Source organism: Schistocerca gregaria, chromosome 2 (genome assembly GCF_023897955.1).
Source record: "Schistocerca gregaria isolate iqSchGreg1 chromosome 2, iqSchGreg1.2, whole genome shotgun sequence".
Lineage (NCBI taxonomy): Eukaryota > Metazoa > Arthropoda > Insecta > Orthoptera > Acrididae > Schistocerca > Schistocerca gregaria.
In genome coordinates, this window is record NC_064921.1 from 255,054,336 (window position 1) to 255,071,382 (window position 17,047).

At 38.1% G+C, this 17,047-nt stretch overlaps 1 protein-coding gene across 1 annotated transcript in view; it reads right to left on the minus strand.

The window, feature by feature from the left end:
• LOC126336809 (myosin-VIIa) overlaps positions 1 to 17,047 on the minus strand; it is a 434,397-nt gene that overhangs the window by 54,689 nt on the left and 362,661 nt on the right. Inside the window, exons 11-17 of the mRNA XM_050000853.1 lie at positions 13,961 to 14,145; positions 12,641 to 12,851; positions 12,406 to 12,541; positions 11,982 to 12,226; positions 11,737 to 11,892; positions 6,675 to 6,865; positions 6,418 to 6,592 (exon numbers count right to left, since the gene is read on the minus strand). Coding sequence (XP_049856810.1) covers positions 6,418 to 6,592; positions 6,675 to 6,865; positions 11,737 to 11,892; positions 11,982 to 12,226; positions 12,406 to 12,541; positions 12,641 to 12,851; positions 13,961 to 14,145 — 1,299 coding nt within the window. The remainder of the gene's footprint in view (positions 1 to 6,417; positions 6,593 to 6,674; positions 6,866 to 11,736; positions 11,893 to 11,981; positions 12,227 to 12,405; positions 12,542 to 12,640; positions 12,852 to 13,960; positions 14,146 to 17,047) is intronic.

Genomic DNA, 17,047 nt, shown 5'->3' on the forward strand with positions numbered 1-17,047 from the left:
TAGTCGGATTAACATGGAGTGTTGTTAATGAGTTTATGCAGCAAAGGACGATAACAAACACACCCGCTTGATACAATACCCTCACTAAACTTCAGCATGCACCATGGAATAAGTGATATAGCCTTCTGATATACAGAGCTTCGTTGCTGCATGACAATGTTAGATCCCATTACGTCACTCACACCCAAAATGTGATCAGATCCTTTGGACAGGAACAGATTGTCCCCCCAGCATACAGTCATACTTGGCACCTAGCAATTTTCACTTGTTCCACTACCTAAAGGAGTTTCTCAGCAGCAAGCACTTTGCAACAGATGATGATGTGAAAGAAACAGTTAAAGACTCGTTATCCTTACAAATGACACAAATCTGTGAGTTAGGAATCCAAAGTTTGTAGAATGTTATGACAAATGTTTAAACAAATATGGAAACTACACAGAAAAATTGAGAAACATGCAAGGTATTAAATAAAAACAAATATTTTGAAAAATCTTTATGGTTCATTTTCTATAAGAAATCAGACCTTATTTTCTGAATAACCCTCATATATGCAAGATTTCCACAAATCAGTGGTCTTTTTGCATCTATAACAACTACCGTAGTTTATCCAGTACATCCTACTCATATATGCAAGATTTCCACAAATCAGTGGTCTTTTTGCATCTGTAACAACTACTGTAGTTTATCCAGTACATCCTACTTTCCTTTCACAATTAACTTTTGATCAAATGTGCCAATATCAGTCACAAATTCTTCTGGAATATAACAATCTTTAGTGTCTTGGCTGCCGGTAGATTTATAATCTGTAATACCACGAGCTTCAGCCATTCCTAACTGTACATCTACACTATTAACTGTTCATCTAAAAGTTTAACCACCCAACACACATGATGTAATCTTCACACATTTTTTGTTAATGAATTGATGGCACCTGTTGTATATCTCTCTAATAAACAGAAAAACATTTACATGGTCCCTATAATCTGCATGGCAAGATTGACTGTACAGAATATTCTTTGGAGTTCAAAGTGTAGTTAGAATTATGTGACTCCAAACATTAGTTTCCAACAGTGACTTGGATTCTTCATACAGTCTGAGTATCAGTGTGGAGGAAAGGTCACAGATACTCGGGCTGCATATGTTGGCCGCAGCTTGCTTCCAAGTGAAGCAGCGCCACAGCTATAAGCATGCCACATGGTACCATCACTGACACAAGAGTGACTGTAGATACTGCAGCCACACACTCGCCAGTCAGTCTTACTAGGTCATTCAAACCTTAGATATATGTCACTGATTAGTTGAGTATTCAACCTTGCCTGTAATATGTGTCTGATTTGGACTGCTCTCTGGATTGTTTGTGTACATTGTTTTTAGCTAGCCATTCATTTCAAGAATACCGCTGTCATCAACCTCAGGAAGTGCCTGTTCATTCCAAAGAACTCTGAAAGTTGTGGCAGGACTAGTTGCAGCTGGAACAGCAACAACTGCAGAAAAAAAAAAAAAAAAAAAAAAAAAAAAAAAAAAAAAAAAAAAAAAAAAAAAACCAGAGAGAATTCTAGCAGCAGCAACAGCATCAATGTGAATATCAGTGGGAATTCCAATAGCAACAACAGATATTGCTGTTACAATTAGCACAAAACAGTCTGCTGCTGTGGCTTCATCACCTCCCCGTCAGCCATTCATGTGCTTCAACGAGGCACATGTGCGATGGGAATTCTATCTATGTTGTTTTGATCTTCACTGCAAGGCAAGTCAAATAAATGACCCAGAATGTCAGAATATACTCCTCCTGTCTTCTAGTAGTAAACTACATGAAGTGATGCAAAAACTACACCTCCTCTTGGAACCTAGTAGCTTGAGCTTTTCTGCTGTTTGTGGTTTTCTGACCTACTATTATGGCCAGCAAACCCATGTATTTGCATCTACGCTCAAACCGTGTCTTATTAGCCTTTCTTTCTATAAATTATTTGACTATCTGGGCTATGATTTGGTACTAATGGGAATTATGTGCATAGAAATTGAGACTTCTTACATGCAGCACATATTTGACATTTTTTCTTAAGAAATATGCATGTAATTACATATTGAGGGTTTACTAGTGACAAAGTAGCATCTGAATAGAGAACGACTGATGTACACATTGGTCTTGGAAATGTCATGAATGTCATTTAGATGTTAAACAATAGAAAATCCAGGATGGAAGAACAACACAAAATAGGGTAGATTGCTGCTCACCAAATAGAAGTGCTGAGTGGCAGACAGGCACATTAAATTAATACCGATAGATATTAATCAGCAGACTAAGTCCTTTATATCAATGAAAGTAATCACCTTTTTAAAATATAGTGTAATTCAATAAATCAAATATCTACTCGCCAAATGGCAGCAGAACTTACACATATAAAGGTTAAGGAAATTTGCAAGCATTCAGAGACAGAGGCTCCTCCTTATCGCAGGAGGCTGAAGAGGAAGAAAAAGGGTTGAAGAAAACGGACTGGCAAGTTTTAGGAAATGGGGAGAGTTTTCAAAAAGTCACCCAGAGCCCTGTGTCATGGTAGACTTACCATATGTAATGAGGAGGAGGAAAAACTACATCCTTTGTTAAATGCTGACAAAAGAACATATACACAGACATACATGTGTATGACTCTGGCATGGTCACTGTCTTCTCCAAGCACTAAGACCGCCCTTGGGCCTTAGCCCCCAGAGATGGCAGTGTGTGCGTGTGTGTGTGTGTGTGTGTGTGTGTGTGTGTGTGTGTGTGTGTGTGTGTGTGTGTGTGTGTGAGCACCCGGGGGGGGGGGGGGGGGGTTGTCTACATTTTGCAAAGGAGTTAGTGTGATAGCTGATAAAATCTAGCCGTCTTCTTTCAATGTGCCTGTCTGCCACTCAGTTCCTTCTCTACGTATTGAATAGCAAATTTATCTTATCATTGAAAAGACAGAACTTTGCTAGCTTTTAGATAAATCCTTTTTCAAGCTGTAGAAAACACACACATACACACACACACGTCTGGCAGCATTGAGCGGGATGATTCAGTGAACCAGGACTGGAGTTCTGCAGCTCGACTGGGGTGAGAGGCTGTGTTGTGTGGAGTGGGTAAGTGGATAAGGAGAGAAAGGATGTGGAGATCAGTAGGGATGGTTCAGAAAGGGTGTCTGATGGCTGGGAAGGACGCAGCAGGTGCACAGGATATGAATTCAGGAGGGAGAGATGGCAGGTTCGCATGATAGGAATACAAATTGAGCACTGGAACAAGTGTGAGAGATTATGTGCTGACGTGAAGGCACAGTCAGGAAAGGGTGGAACAGAAGGTTGGGAGACTGCGGGAGGGAAGGTGTGCATGCAGGATGAGTGGCCATAGGGTCCTGGCGCAGAATGTAGGTGGATGTGGTGCAACAGGTTAGTAGAGACTGAGACCAGGGGATCATAGGAATGAAGACTGTGTTTCAAGGGCAGTTCCCATCTATGTAATTCAGAGAAGCTGATATTGGAGGCAAGAATCCAAATGGAATGGGCTGTGAAGCAGCCACTGAATTTGAGCATCTTGTGCTAAGCAGTGTGTTCTGCCACTGGGTTGTCAACCCTGCTCTTGGCCACAGTTTGGTGGTTGCCATAGATTTGAGTGGACAGCTGGCTGACTGTCATACCAACATAAAACACTGTGCAGAAATTGGACCAGAGCGGGTATATGTGTTCACTACTTTCATAGGTGTCCATGCCCACTGATGGGACAGGATAAGCCCAAGACAGGACTGGTGTAGGATGTGCTGAATGGGTGTCAGGCATGTTTTGCACCTGGGTCTTCCACAGGTATATGACTCATGTGGTAAGGGGTTGGGAGAAGACATCAAATAAGGATGGTCTAGGATTTGTACAGATTTGGTGGGCTATAGATTTCCACTTTGGGAGGGCTGTGAATGTTTTTGTTCCTCATTTCCAAGCATGATGATAAATAGTCAAAGCCCTGGTGAAGGATATCATTCAGTAGTTCCAGTCCAGTATGACACTGAGTTATGAGGGGAGGTGCTATTTTGCAGCTGGATCTCAGATTGGTCTGAGGATTAGAAGTGTGTGAGGGTACGGCACAGGAAAATGCAGACTAGGTTTGGGGGATAGTGCCTGTCTGTGAAGGCCTTAGACCTTCAGAACAATGGGTAGGGATACTCATCACTGCAGATGAACGAAGCATGAGTAGCTTGCCTATATGGGAGTGGTTTTTGGCGTAAATTGGGTGAAGCTACCAAAATCCCTAGTGCAGGGTTGGCTCAGGTGATTGACAGCACAGGGGAGTTACATAGGAATTTTACAAAGGAGGATCAGGTAGTGATAGTGGGTGGAGCAAGGAACTGTCTTGATAGGGAGGGGGAGTATGATGTAGATGGTGACCTGGCAAAGGTAGCTACACAAACTGGTGGCACTAATGTGCATTTCATGCAGCTGTTTCAGCATCATGATTGGCCTCATCTTAATGCGGCTGTTAGGCATATTAACATGGGGCTAGAGAGGGTGCTGATGGCAGAGGGCATGGGTCACATTTCAGTGGTGCCAGTTGGGTCTATCAGTAGATCAGATTTCAATAGGCATGGCCTGCACCTCAATAGGTATGGGTGGTGGGATCACTCATGGAAAAATTCCTGTATTAGTTGGTGTTAGAGCTGCACCTTGTTTAGATTGAAGTCAGTTGATAGGTTAACTGCTTAAAGGAAGTCCCTGTAACTAAGGGATCACTTCCAGAGGATGTCATGTTTCCAAGTAGAGAAGGAATTAGAATATTTCATCAAAATACAGTGAACTGATTATAGATGTTGACTCTGAAATTATTGGTATATCGGAGCACCATTTATATAATTTGACAATTCAGAGGTTTTCTTTACCAGGCTACAGGTTAGCTGGCTGTTTTTCAAGGAGTTCCTTGCAGGGTGGGGTAGTGGCTAAGTATGTAAAAAACAGTATTCCATTTGAGTCCATAGTCGTATCACGGCACCGCACTGAACAGATATTTGAATGGTTTGCTGGAGCAGTTAAATTTAGTGAAACTAAACTTGTAATTGTTGTTGTCTATAGGTCCCTTAAATCTGACTTCAGAGCATTTCTGCTCAAACTACAGAGAGTTCTTTATTCACTTTGTAGGAAGTACCAGAAATTAGTTATAGTGGTTACTTTAATATAAATTTTGATACGATGGTGCAAAAAAGAAAAAAACATTGGTAGATCTCCTAAATTCATATGATCTGATGCAGACTGTGTCTTTTCCAACTAGGGTACAGAGGAAGAGTAGCACAGCCACAGCCAATATTTTTATTCATTCTTCATTACTGAGGGTTGGGTTGGGTTGTTTGGGGGAAGAGACCAAACAGCGAGGTCATCAGTCTCATCAGATTAGGGATGGAAGTCGGCTGCCCTTTCAAAGGAACCATCCCGGCATTTGCCTGAATCAGGATGGTCAGATGCGGGATTGAACCGTCATCCTCCCAAATGCGAGTCCAGTGTGCTAACGACTGCTCCACCTCACTCGGTGGGCATTCTGTTAGTAAAAGGGTGAATGGTCTTTCAGACCACGATGCACAAATTTTAACACTAAAAGGCTTTTGTACTCAAACAAATGTCACTTATAATTACAAACTATGTAGGAAAATTAATCCAACAGCCATAGAGAGTTTTTCAAACCTTGTCAAGGAACAAGAGAGGCAGGATGTTTATAGTGCCAATAACATAGATGATAAATATAACACTTTCCTTAACACATTTCTTATGCTCTTTGAGAGTTGCTTCCCATTAGAACATTCTAAACTGGGTACTAGCAGTAATAGGCAGCCCAGGTGACTGACTAGTGGGATAAGGATATCATTAAAACCATATGGTCAGTTGTGAAGGAAGTGTCTGGTCAGCAGCACAAGGTTGACGATATAGAAAAATATTTCTGTTACTGATAAATCAGATATATGTACAGCATTTAACAATCATTTTATGAACATTTCTAGTGAATTAAATAAAAATTTAGTTTCTACAGGGAATCATATAACTTTTTTGGCAAATGCCTTTCCGAGATTGACATCTGAAATACTCTGTGATACAGCAAGGGGGAGATTGAGTCAGTCATTAAATCACTGAAGACTAAGGATTCTCATGGATATGGTGGAGTGCCTAGCAGAATATTAAAGTACTGTTCTGCACACGTTAGCCCTGTACTTAGCCACATTTGTAATTTTTTCTTTAGGAATGGTCAGTTTCCTGAACGATTGAAGTACTCAGTAGGAAAGCCACTTTATAAAAAGGGAGAAACGGGTAATGTAGACAATTTTAGACCAATTTCTATGCTGTCATGTATATAGTAAGTGAAAAAACAAAGGTAAACAGAATGTACCTCAAAACTCACAACCAAAACTTTTATTGAAACTGATACTTTAGCATTACCTGAAGTCCAACAATATGTCCTCGAAGATGACGGAAACGGTGTGAGAGAACACGAGACCGTATGAGAGCTTGCAGTCTCATATAACCAACTCTCATTCTCTGGTAACGCTTGCGTTGTGCATAGCCTTTCCAGTGTTTCTGAATCATTACGGCAGCTGCCTTCATCCTCAGGAATCTATCAAAAATGCACAAAAGCATTACTACATGGTATATCAGAACCCTTCAGCAGGTTTAATAACAAATAATAGTTCCCTTACCGTCTTCTGTAAACCCAGCCACGAATTGACCTTTGCAGAATAAGAATCTTCCGTGTTAAAACGCGATCTCTCTCCTGCTCTAGGAATAAATCATGTGCATCTTTGAGGAACACCTTAGTATGGCCCAGCTGATAATCAGATCTCCCTAATACAGCCTGACATATTTTAGCTGTGGCCATGCGGCAATCAGTCTGCAAAAGAAACAAGAAAAAAATATCAGATTTGACAGACAGGTTTCAGACATTCTAAAACAAAATTCTGAACTAGATAATAGCTACCCAGAGCATTAAAACTCCGTCACAGAAATTAACATTATTTCCCAGTTTCTTAAAATAATGCAGTTTTTGCTTATTAATACAGAACCCAAAATATTGATTTTAAATGATCAGCAACAAATTAGGCTGTCTTTTTTTTTAATCATTGTAGTAAAGCAGGTTTTTAAAATCGTTTTATGATTAACCTGCTGAAATTAACAAAACTTCTGTTTGAAAAATATAACTGCCATTACAAAATTTTAACATCTGCAGCCACACAAGCACTTATGGAACGCATTGCCATTTAATATCTTCAGATTTTGTTGTGGAAATAATACATAAAACTTATAACAAGTGTGTTCTGTCTTAGATAAAATGGCAATATCATTCCACTGCGCATAATGTAAGTAAAATTTGTGTTATTTGGGAAGTTGATTCCTGTTCGAGTTGATATTTTTGGATCAATGCACACCAAAATTATTCTTCGCACAGTACCACACCATTTTGACAAGCCCAGTCTATGTTATGGAGTATAATTTATGAATAAATTATTATTTATGTGGCATCATTTGAAAACACAACGTTTTTGGATATTAATGACTATGTGAACAGAGCTTACTATATAAAACACTGCATATATTTTAATATTAAAGGAAAAATAAAACTCTCAAGAGATAGCACATCCTGCTGGAAATATTTCTTTTCTCCACACTGCACACTAAAATGTCTTAATATACTGGAACAGAATTGCAGCCACAGCAAAAGACAGCTTCACAGTCTCCAGCAGAAATTAACAAGCATAAGCAACACCCTTCAATCTCCAACAATAATACTGAAAACAAACAGTTACCTACAACCTACACCAGACACACTCCACAGATTTTTGTGGTGGGGAGCAAAAAGACTTAAAACTGCTGGAAGTGTTTCATGTCTCAAAATCAGAAAGAATGCAGATAATTTCTGTGAGATAAAAGGACTAAGTATTATGTGACGAAATCAAGCCTAATGAATATCAGGAACCCTTCAATACTAGTGGGTGTTGATCATTTCATTCATAAACTCAATAACTTTTATAAATTGATTTTTATTTATGTGATTATACTTCATGAGCTACTACTGCTTTCATTCATGTAGAGAATAATTCTGAAGTTAATCAACGAAGAATGTAACTATGTAAATTTTATAAACTTCTGTGAAGCTATTTGAAATGTTTTCACTAAATTTTGTAATACTTTTGTAAAATAATACAAATGATTAGATGCTTTGCCTACAACTGTAATCTCTCTGACCTCTCTCACTTGGCGGGAAAATGAGTGTTTTAGGAACAAGATGCTAGAGTTACAGGTCGCATTAAGAAATTTTTGAAGTACTTCGTATTTAGTTTTGCTGGAACACAAGTGCTAGTTTCAATAATTACAATATAAATAACTAGCTTAGTGTCGCAAATGTTTATCTTGTTCACAAATTGCATCACCTTCTAAGCTTTTCACACTAATCAAGGCCATATAAGCATGGTCTTACTCAAATGTACTTCTGGTAGCTAAAGTGCAAAGTTTTTATTAAACGTGCCTTTTGCATTCTTGTGGAGATATTTCCCAGCAAGTTTCATTTCCTAACAAATGTTTCTTTACTGAGAAACAAAATACCAATTATCATAACGAAATCTGGCTTTAAATTTTTTAATGTAACGAAATATTCTCTTAAAAATTTTCATCCTGTATTGATCTCCCTTTGGAGCTGAATTTCCAGTAACACTGAAACATGTATTTCTGAGAAGTCAAGTACCACTTGTCATAGATGTAGTCTTAAGAATCCTTTAATAGTCCTTTATTAATTATTTATTTTCAAAAATAATTTCATTCACTACTTTAACCCGTTGGCAGCTGAATTTCCTAAAATGCTGAAACACATACTTTTAATTTTCTGACTGAGAAACCAAATACCAGTTTTCCGTAGTTACAGCTCCAAAATTTCCTTAATAGCGACATAATTTCAAAAAGCCTATTTCAAAAAGTTTCTAGCCTGAGATAGTTACTGTGATGTCTTGCATAAACAACATGACCTACTGTTATGGTGACCCTTTGTGTGTATGCAAGTCCAATTTCATGGCTACAGCTTTGTTAGTTTTGCTCGTATGATGCATTGCATACTGTGGTGTAAACAGAATGGTGAATATTGAGAGAATCAAGAACTGTGCTGTGATTGAATATCTTCATTTGAAGGGAATGACACCCAAGGAAATTGCGGAAGACTTGCAGAATACACTTAAGTCCAGTGCTCCGTCTTATGCAACAGTGAAAAACTGGGTGTCTAAATTTAAATGTGCAAGAACGAATGGGGAAGATGCACCAAGGAGTCGAAGGCCTGTTACCGTTGCCACAGATGAAATAGTGACTGCAATTCATGATACAATTTTGCAGGAATATAAAACAATGTTGCAGCACATTGAAACCACATTTGGAACCTCCATGGGTGTGCTCATGACATTGTTGTGGATATTTTGGGAATGCAGAAAGTTTTATCTCGGTATATCCCGAAAGACTTGAATGCAAAAAGAGACGGGAGCATATGCAGTGTTGTGCAGAAATTGCCCGCCAAATTGAAACGGATAAAGATGGCTTTCGTGCAAGGTACGTGACAGTGGATGAAACGTGGGTTCACCATTTTGATCCTGAGACAAAACAACAGTCACAACCATGGAAACATCCTTCTATCCTTACCCCAAAAAAATTCCAAGTGCATACAGTATGGTGACAGCATCAGTCTTCTGGGATGCAGAAGGAGTCATTATGGTGGATTACTTACAAAAGGGCATAACTATCAATGCATCATACTACTGCACCCTCCTGCACCACGTGTGAGAAGAGATAAAGAAAAGAAGGCGTGGAAAATTGGCACACGGAGTTCTTTTGCATCAGGACAATGCACTGGTGCACAAAGCCCTCGCAAGATTGGAAACTCTGCATGACTGCGGGTTTAAATTTTTACGTCAGCTACCAGATTCTCCAGATTTGGCTCCATCAGCTTTTTTTCTTTTCCCAAATCTAAGAAAAGATCTCAAAGGGTGACGATTTGTCAATGACAATGCAATGATTGTTCCTGTGAAAGCTTGGTTGGAACTGAAACTGATGACCTTTTATTTGAGTGGTTTGCAGAAATTATCTGAGTGTGTCTGCAAGTGTATTAGTGTACACGGTTGTTCCACTGAAAAATAAATTGGTATTATGAATTTTCTGTCATTCTTTATTTGTTACTCTACAAACTTTTCGATCCCCCTTGTATAAGATCCACACCCTCTCTAAACGTCAAGTTTCTATCCTTAGCAGTTTGGGCTGGGCGATGATGAGTCATTGAATCAGTCTGATGTTATTTCACCCCTTAGACTGAATTTCCAAAAACAGTGAAACACATATTTTTACATCTCTAACAGTGAAGCCAGACACCAATTTTCAAACATTTAGCTTTAAAAATGCTTTCACAATGAACTCAAACATTTAGGTGTTTCACTGTTTTGGTTTTGCCTTTTATGCCCTATGGTATCCACTGTTTGTTGCCTCCTTTTGATAGTTTAATTTTTGTCAGTTTCTTAGAGAAACATGTTTTGAAGAGACACACGAATATAACTGAGAAAACAATGAATGACTTTTCAGTTGTTCCAAGTATACCTGTTTCTATGTTTCTTTTGATAGTAGATGGAAGAACTGTTCTTTGTATTCAGTGTTGTAATGTCTATTGTCTAAGATTATTACATGATTATTCAAAATGGTGTTTAACATCAAAATGACACATGTTTAAAACTTTAAGGTGATAGGAAGACATTACATTAAAATATCTTTATATAAAAGGCAATGTTCTGACTGACTGACTGACTCATCATCACCCAGCCCAGTCCGCAAAGGATAGAAACTTGAAATTTGGAGAAGGTGTGGCTCTTATACAGTAGGTGTCATATAAGAAGGGATTTTTCGAAATTCGAACCTTAGGGAGTGATATCAGGGAAGATGGGTATTTTTTAAAAATGTCACTACTAAGACAATTTTGAAGGTAGAATTATGAAACCTGGTATTTGATTTCTTGGTCAGAAATAAGGAAATACGTGTTTCTATTTGGAAATTTAACCCTATGGGTGTGAATAATGGGTGAAAGCTTGTTTTGAAAATACATCATTGTTTAAGAACGACTAAAGTATTTTAATGCTACATCTATGAACATTGGTATTTGACTTCTCAGCTACAAACTTTTTAAAAAAAGGCATGTTTCAGTGTTTTGGGAAACTGAACTCATAAGGAGGTGAAATAGCGACGAGATTTTTTATGAAAATGTAATAAAAACATTTTTACAGCTAAATCTATGAAAATTTAAATTTGTGTTCTCAGTTAGAAATAAAAAAATACATGTTTCACTATTTTTGATAAGAGGAGTGAAAGTGTTCATGGAAATATTTCATTGTGCACTCATTTTTGAAGCTAAATCTGTGGAAATTTGCATGTGGCTTCTCTGTTAGAAATAAAAAATATGCATGTAACTGAATTTAAAAATTCAACTCCCAAGGGAGTGAAATGTTTATTGAAAATATTTCATTGTGTAAGAATAATATTGTGGGAAGGAAAGTTGCTACTCACCATATAGTGGAGATGCTGAGTCACAGATAGGCACAACAAAAGCTCACAATTATAGCTTTTGGCCGTTAATGCCTTCATCAAATTAAATTAATGACTATAGTTGTTCCATCACTTCAATTTTTACACTATAATTTTTCATCCATTGCTATTACTTTTTCACTCTCAACATTAATCAGTGATGCTTACCTTATGAGATGGTGGGACACCAGGTATAAGAAACCTATATCGCTCCACAAACTCCATGAAGCTGTGTCGTATTGGGTAACCAGCTCTTCGAATACGGATTGTCTCCATCATACCTGAGTATCTTAGTTGTCGACAGCAAAGCCCTCTGTCAAACATCTAATATTATAAGGCACCATTAATATACAATAATCTGGAAGTCGGGGCATTAACTCAATAAAGGAAAAAATAATAATAAATAATCTTACCATCGGTTTCTTATACTCATTTGGTTTTATACATCGAATGAAAAATGGCTGACAGCTGCTTAAAGTCTTCATTAGACAGTCTAATGACTTTTTAAACTGAGTAGATAGCGTAGGTGCCCTTTTTCGTGTTTCAGATCCCATCCCAATATCTTCAGCAAACAATAGCTGCAGGAACTTATTTGTAGATATGTGAATCAGTTGAAGGAGATCTGCGCTAAATGTGTCTCGGTTTTTTTCAAGGAAACCTGAATGATTAGAAATAAATTTAATACATTATTGTATTAGAGAAAGTCTGACACAATAATAATCTTTTAAATAATAATGTGATTAAAAGTTAATACATATGGAAAGCCTCAACGAATTGTTGTAGGCACTATATTAAACAATCTAATAAGACTTGTTATTCTAATTTGCTTATAATTACCTCTTGTATCATAGAAGACTACACCAGCAAAGTGATTTAAGCCAAATGATGTATTAATATCTGATTTTGGTTTCAGGTAATTCCTGTGGTTACCATGAGTTTTATGAAGCTTAGCCAACATTGTTTGGTCTGTTCCCTACAACAAAGAGGTAAAACATAGAATCCAATGCTTCAGATGTATTTATGATTACTATAGCAAACATCCCCAATCACTTTTCAAAGGAGTTTGTGATACCTTAGGAAACTTTGATTCTTCATCAATAAGAGCCATGATATTCAACTGCTTAACAGCAATGAGATCCAGGGCATCTTGATTGTCTACAAATTCTATGTGTTGCCAATTTATGCCTTCTAAATTGTATTCTTCCTGCTCCAACTTGAAAATATGTTGAACAAAAAACTGTTGAAGGTTTTCATTTGCGTAGTTTATACAAAACTGTTCAAAGCTGTAAAGAAATGAAACATAACATTTTTTTAAAAAAAGTTTCCTATCGCTAGATCACAATTAAGCAGTGCTAATACCATTTAAATGGCAGAAATTGTAAATCTAAAATGGCTCCTTCCCCAATCCAGTAGCACACTATAAAAGACAAAGATGAAATTTTGAGATTTGATCTGTACTTTGCAATGAGCTGCTTTGTAAACTGGAGCCTATATTATTACATCAAGGAAACTATAGGAAGCTTTGAACATTGAATTGTACGATTTGGCTGCAGTCGTACAGCCATAATTAAAGGCAATGTGATATGGCATATTACTTGTAATGTGCTACACATATCTGACACTCAAATAGCCAGTGCAGGTCTGATTAAAACTATACCATGGTAATCCTGCACTCCTGGCAGAACTGCCGCAAAGAATAGCACAGTTAACCAGTGCCTGGGCTAAGTTTTCTTTACTATGGCGGCTTTTGTTCTTATGGAAAGTTCTGTTCTTATTGGGGCTTTTATTATTTCTTTCTTTCAAACCATGAAAGGACCCCTGTTTCCCCAAGTTATTCTTAAAATAAATATTACAGAAAAATTTAGTATATAATCTGGAGGTGAATGAGAAAGGGAAAAAATTTACATAAAATAATCTTGCAACATAACAGTAATTAATGGGATAAGAAATTGCAAGATAGCTGTATAGGGGAATAAACAGGTGCTAAAGTAACTAGTTGCTTCATCTGTCAGCTACACTGAATATCCAGAAAAGAAGTGCCTCAATCACGTAAAAGACTGAATATCAAGAGAATTAAATGTCATGAAAGCAGAATAAGAAAAATGCAATATTTTGTTGTTGCTGTGAACCCTTGAACATACACTCACTATGCACAAAACGTAAATCAAGAAAACACATTACAATTATACCATGAAATGCTTAGAGAACCTGAGCAGGAAATGTGACATGAAATAAAAGGAAATAATGAGATACTACATACATGCAAATGGGGCAATACAATCAAAGCAGGCATGAAGATTATTTCACAACAGATATTAAATTAGACATAGAACTGACTGACAGAGTAAATGGCCATACTGATGAATTATAGACAAAATGAAAATGGCAATACCTATTTGTGTTGAAATTTTCAAAACCAAATATGTCAAGCACTCCAATAGCACTTCTTGCAGAACCTTTTGGTCTATAAATTGCATTATTTATTTTGTTTACAATAAAAACAAACAAACGTCCATATATCCCCTTCACAAAAGCATCCCTCACATCAACTGACTGATCTCTTGATAGTGATGACACCTGTAACAAAACCCATATCTCTTACAACTAAATCTCTCAACAGGGCAGTAACATATTTGTCATCAACACAGACGACTGACACTACGAAACTAAAGGACATGATAACTACAACAAACATATTTTACTCAATGTCATGAAACTTTATAATTAAACATCTTCAGCAATCAGTATTGAAAGATGAAACTATAATTACGTATCTTTAGAAATCAGTACTGAAAGAGACAATTAATGCCAACTGTATGTCATCAGTTTACATCAGGATGCATGCAAGCAGTACTATCAAACTTCTAGGGATAAAGTAAAATATCATTCATTTGAGAATACATAACTAATATGCCAACATCTTTTTCTTCCAGATTTATACAAAACAAAATAAATGTCTCTACCTCATTATATGGGGCGTTCAAAAAGAAACAAGCTGGAGGCATACTTACAGAAACCAGTACCTGTATGTTAGAAGTATTAACCCTGGCTATTGAGACACTTGTCCCACTGTGACACAAGGTGGTGAATGACTGTCTCATAAAATTCCCTGGACTGCAATGTTAACCAGTTCCGCATGTACAGCTGGATGTTGTCGTCTGAGGTAAATTGTTTGCCCCTCCGAACCTTTTTAAGGGGACCAAAAATGGCGTAATCACAGGGAGAGAGGTCTGGACTGTATGGAGGGTGGCCGAGAACCTCCCATTTGAATTTCTGCAGGAGTGCTCAAAAATGGTTCAAATGGCTCTGAGCACTATGGGACTCAACTGCTGTGGTCATTAGTCCCCTAGAACTTAGAACTACTTAAACCTAACTAACCTAAGGACATCACACACATCCATGCCCGAAGCAGGATTCGAACCTGCGACCGTAGCAGTCGCACGGTTCCGGACTGCGCGCCTAGAACCGCGAGACCACCGCGGCCGGCTGCAGGAGTGCTCTGACTGTGTTGGCCGTATGAGGCTTTACATTGTCGTGGAGTGGAATGACCACACAGGTGAGAGTGCCTGGTCATTCTGATTTGATCGCTTGGCGAATGTGGTCGAAGTTCCAGAGTAACGCAGCCCGGACCTCTCTCTCAGTGATTATGCAGTTTTTGATCCCCTTAAAAGGCTCTGAGGGGCAAACAATTCACGCCTGACGACAACATCCAGCTGTATATGCGGAACTGGTTAATATTGCAGCCCCGGGAATTATATGAGACATCCATTCACCGCCTTGTGTCACTGTGGGACAAGTGTATCAACAGTCAGGTTGAATACTTTTAACATATAGATACTGGTTTCTGTAATTATGCCTCTGGCTCGTTTCTTTTTAACACCCCTAATAGTTTAAAAGATTACATTTTTTTTCTAACACTTCCAATCATTTTTATTAATAAATTCCTGTCAGTAGTGGATAGCCCTGGTAAACATGCTACATAACCAATCTACTTCAATTAGCGCAGAGATTATAGGTTGTTGTTGTTGTGGTCTTCAGTCCTGAGACTGGTTTGATGCAGCTTTCCATGCCGCTCTATCCTGTGCAAGCTTCTTCATCTCCCAGTACCTACTGCAACCTACATCTTTCTGAATCTGCTTAGTGTATTCATCTCTTGGTCTCCCTCTACGATTTTTACCCTCCACACTGTCCTCCAATACTAAATTGGTGATCCCTTGATGCCTCAGAACATGTCCTACCAACCGATCCCTTCTTGTAGTCAAGTTGTATCACAAACTTCTCTTCTACCCAATCCTATTCAATACTTCCTCATTAGTTGTGTGATCTACCTATCTAATCTTCAGCATTCTTCTGTAGCACGACATTTCGAAAGCTTCCATTCTCTTCTTGTCCAAACTATTTATCGTTCATGTTTCACTTCCATACATGGCGACACTCCATACAAACACTTTCAGAAAAGACTTCCTGACACTTAAATCTATACTCGATGTTAACAAATTTCTCTTCTTCAGAAACGCTTTCCTTCCCATTGCATGTCTACATTTTATATCCTCTCTACTTTGACCATCATCAGTTATTTTACTCCCCAAATAGCAAAACTCCTTTGTTATTTTAAGTGTCTCATTTCCTAATCTAATTCCCTCAGCATCACCCGACTTAATTCAACTACATTCCATTATCCTTGTTTTGCTTTTGTTGATGTTCATCTTATAAACTCCTCTCAAGACACTGTCCATTCCATTCAACTGCTCTTCCAAGTCCTTTGCTGTCTCTGACAGAATTACAATGTCATCGGCGAACCTCAAAGTTTTTATTTCTTCTCCATGGATTTTAATACCTACTCCGAATTTTTCTTTTGTTTCCTTTACTGCCTGCCCAATATACAGATCGAATAACATCGGGGAGAGACTGCAACCCTGTCTCACACCATTCCCAACCACTGCTTCCCTTTCATGTCCCTCGACTCTTATAACTGCCATCTGGTTTCTGTACAAATTGTAAATAGCCTTTCGCTCCCTGTTTTTTACCCCTGCCACCTTTAGAATTTGAAAAAGAGTCTTCCAGTCAACATTGTCAAAAGCTTTCTCTAAGTCTACAAATGCTAGAAACGTAGGTTTGCCTTTCCTTCATCTTTCTTCTAAGATAAGTCGTAAGGTCAGTATTGCCTCACATGTTCCAGTATTTCTACGGAATCCGAACTGATCTTCCCCGAGTTTGGCTTCTACTAGTTTTTCCATTCGTCTGTAAAGAATTCGTGTTAGTATTTTGCAACTATGGCTTATTAAACTGGTTGTTCGGTAATTTTCACATCTGTCAACACCTGCATTCATTGGGATTGGAATTATTATATTCTTCTTGAAGTCTGAGGGTATTTCGCCTGTTTCATACATCTTGCTCACCAGATGGTAGAGTTTTGTCATGACTGGCTCTCCCAAGGCCGTCAGTAGTTCCAACGAAATGTTCTCTACTCCGGGGGCCT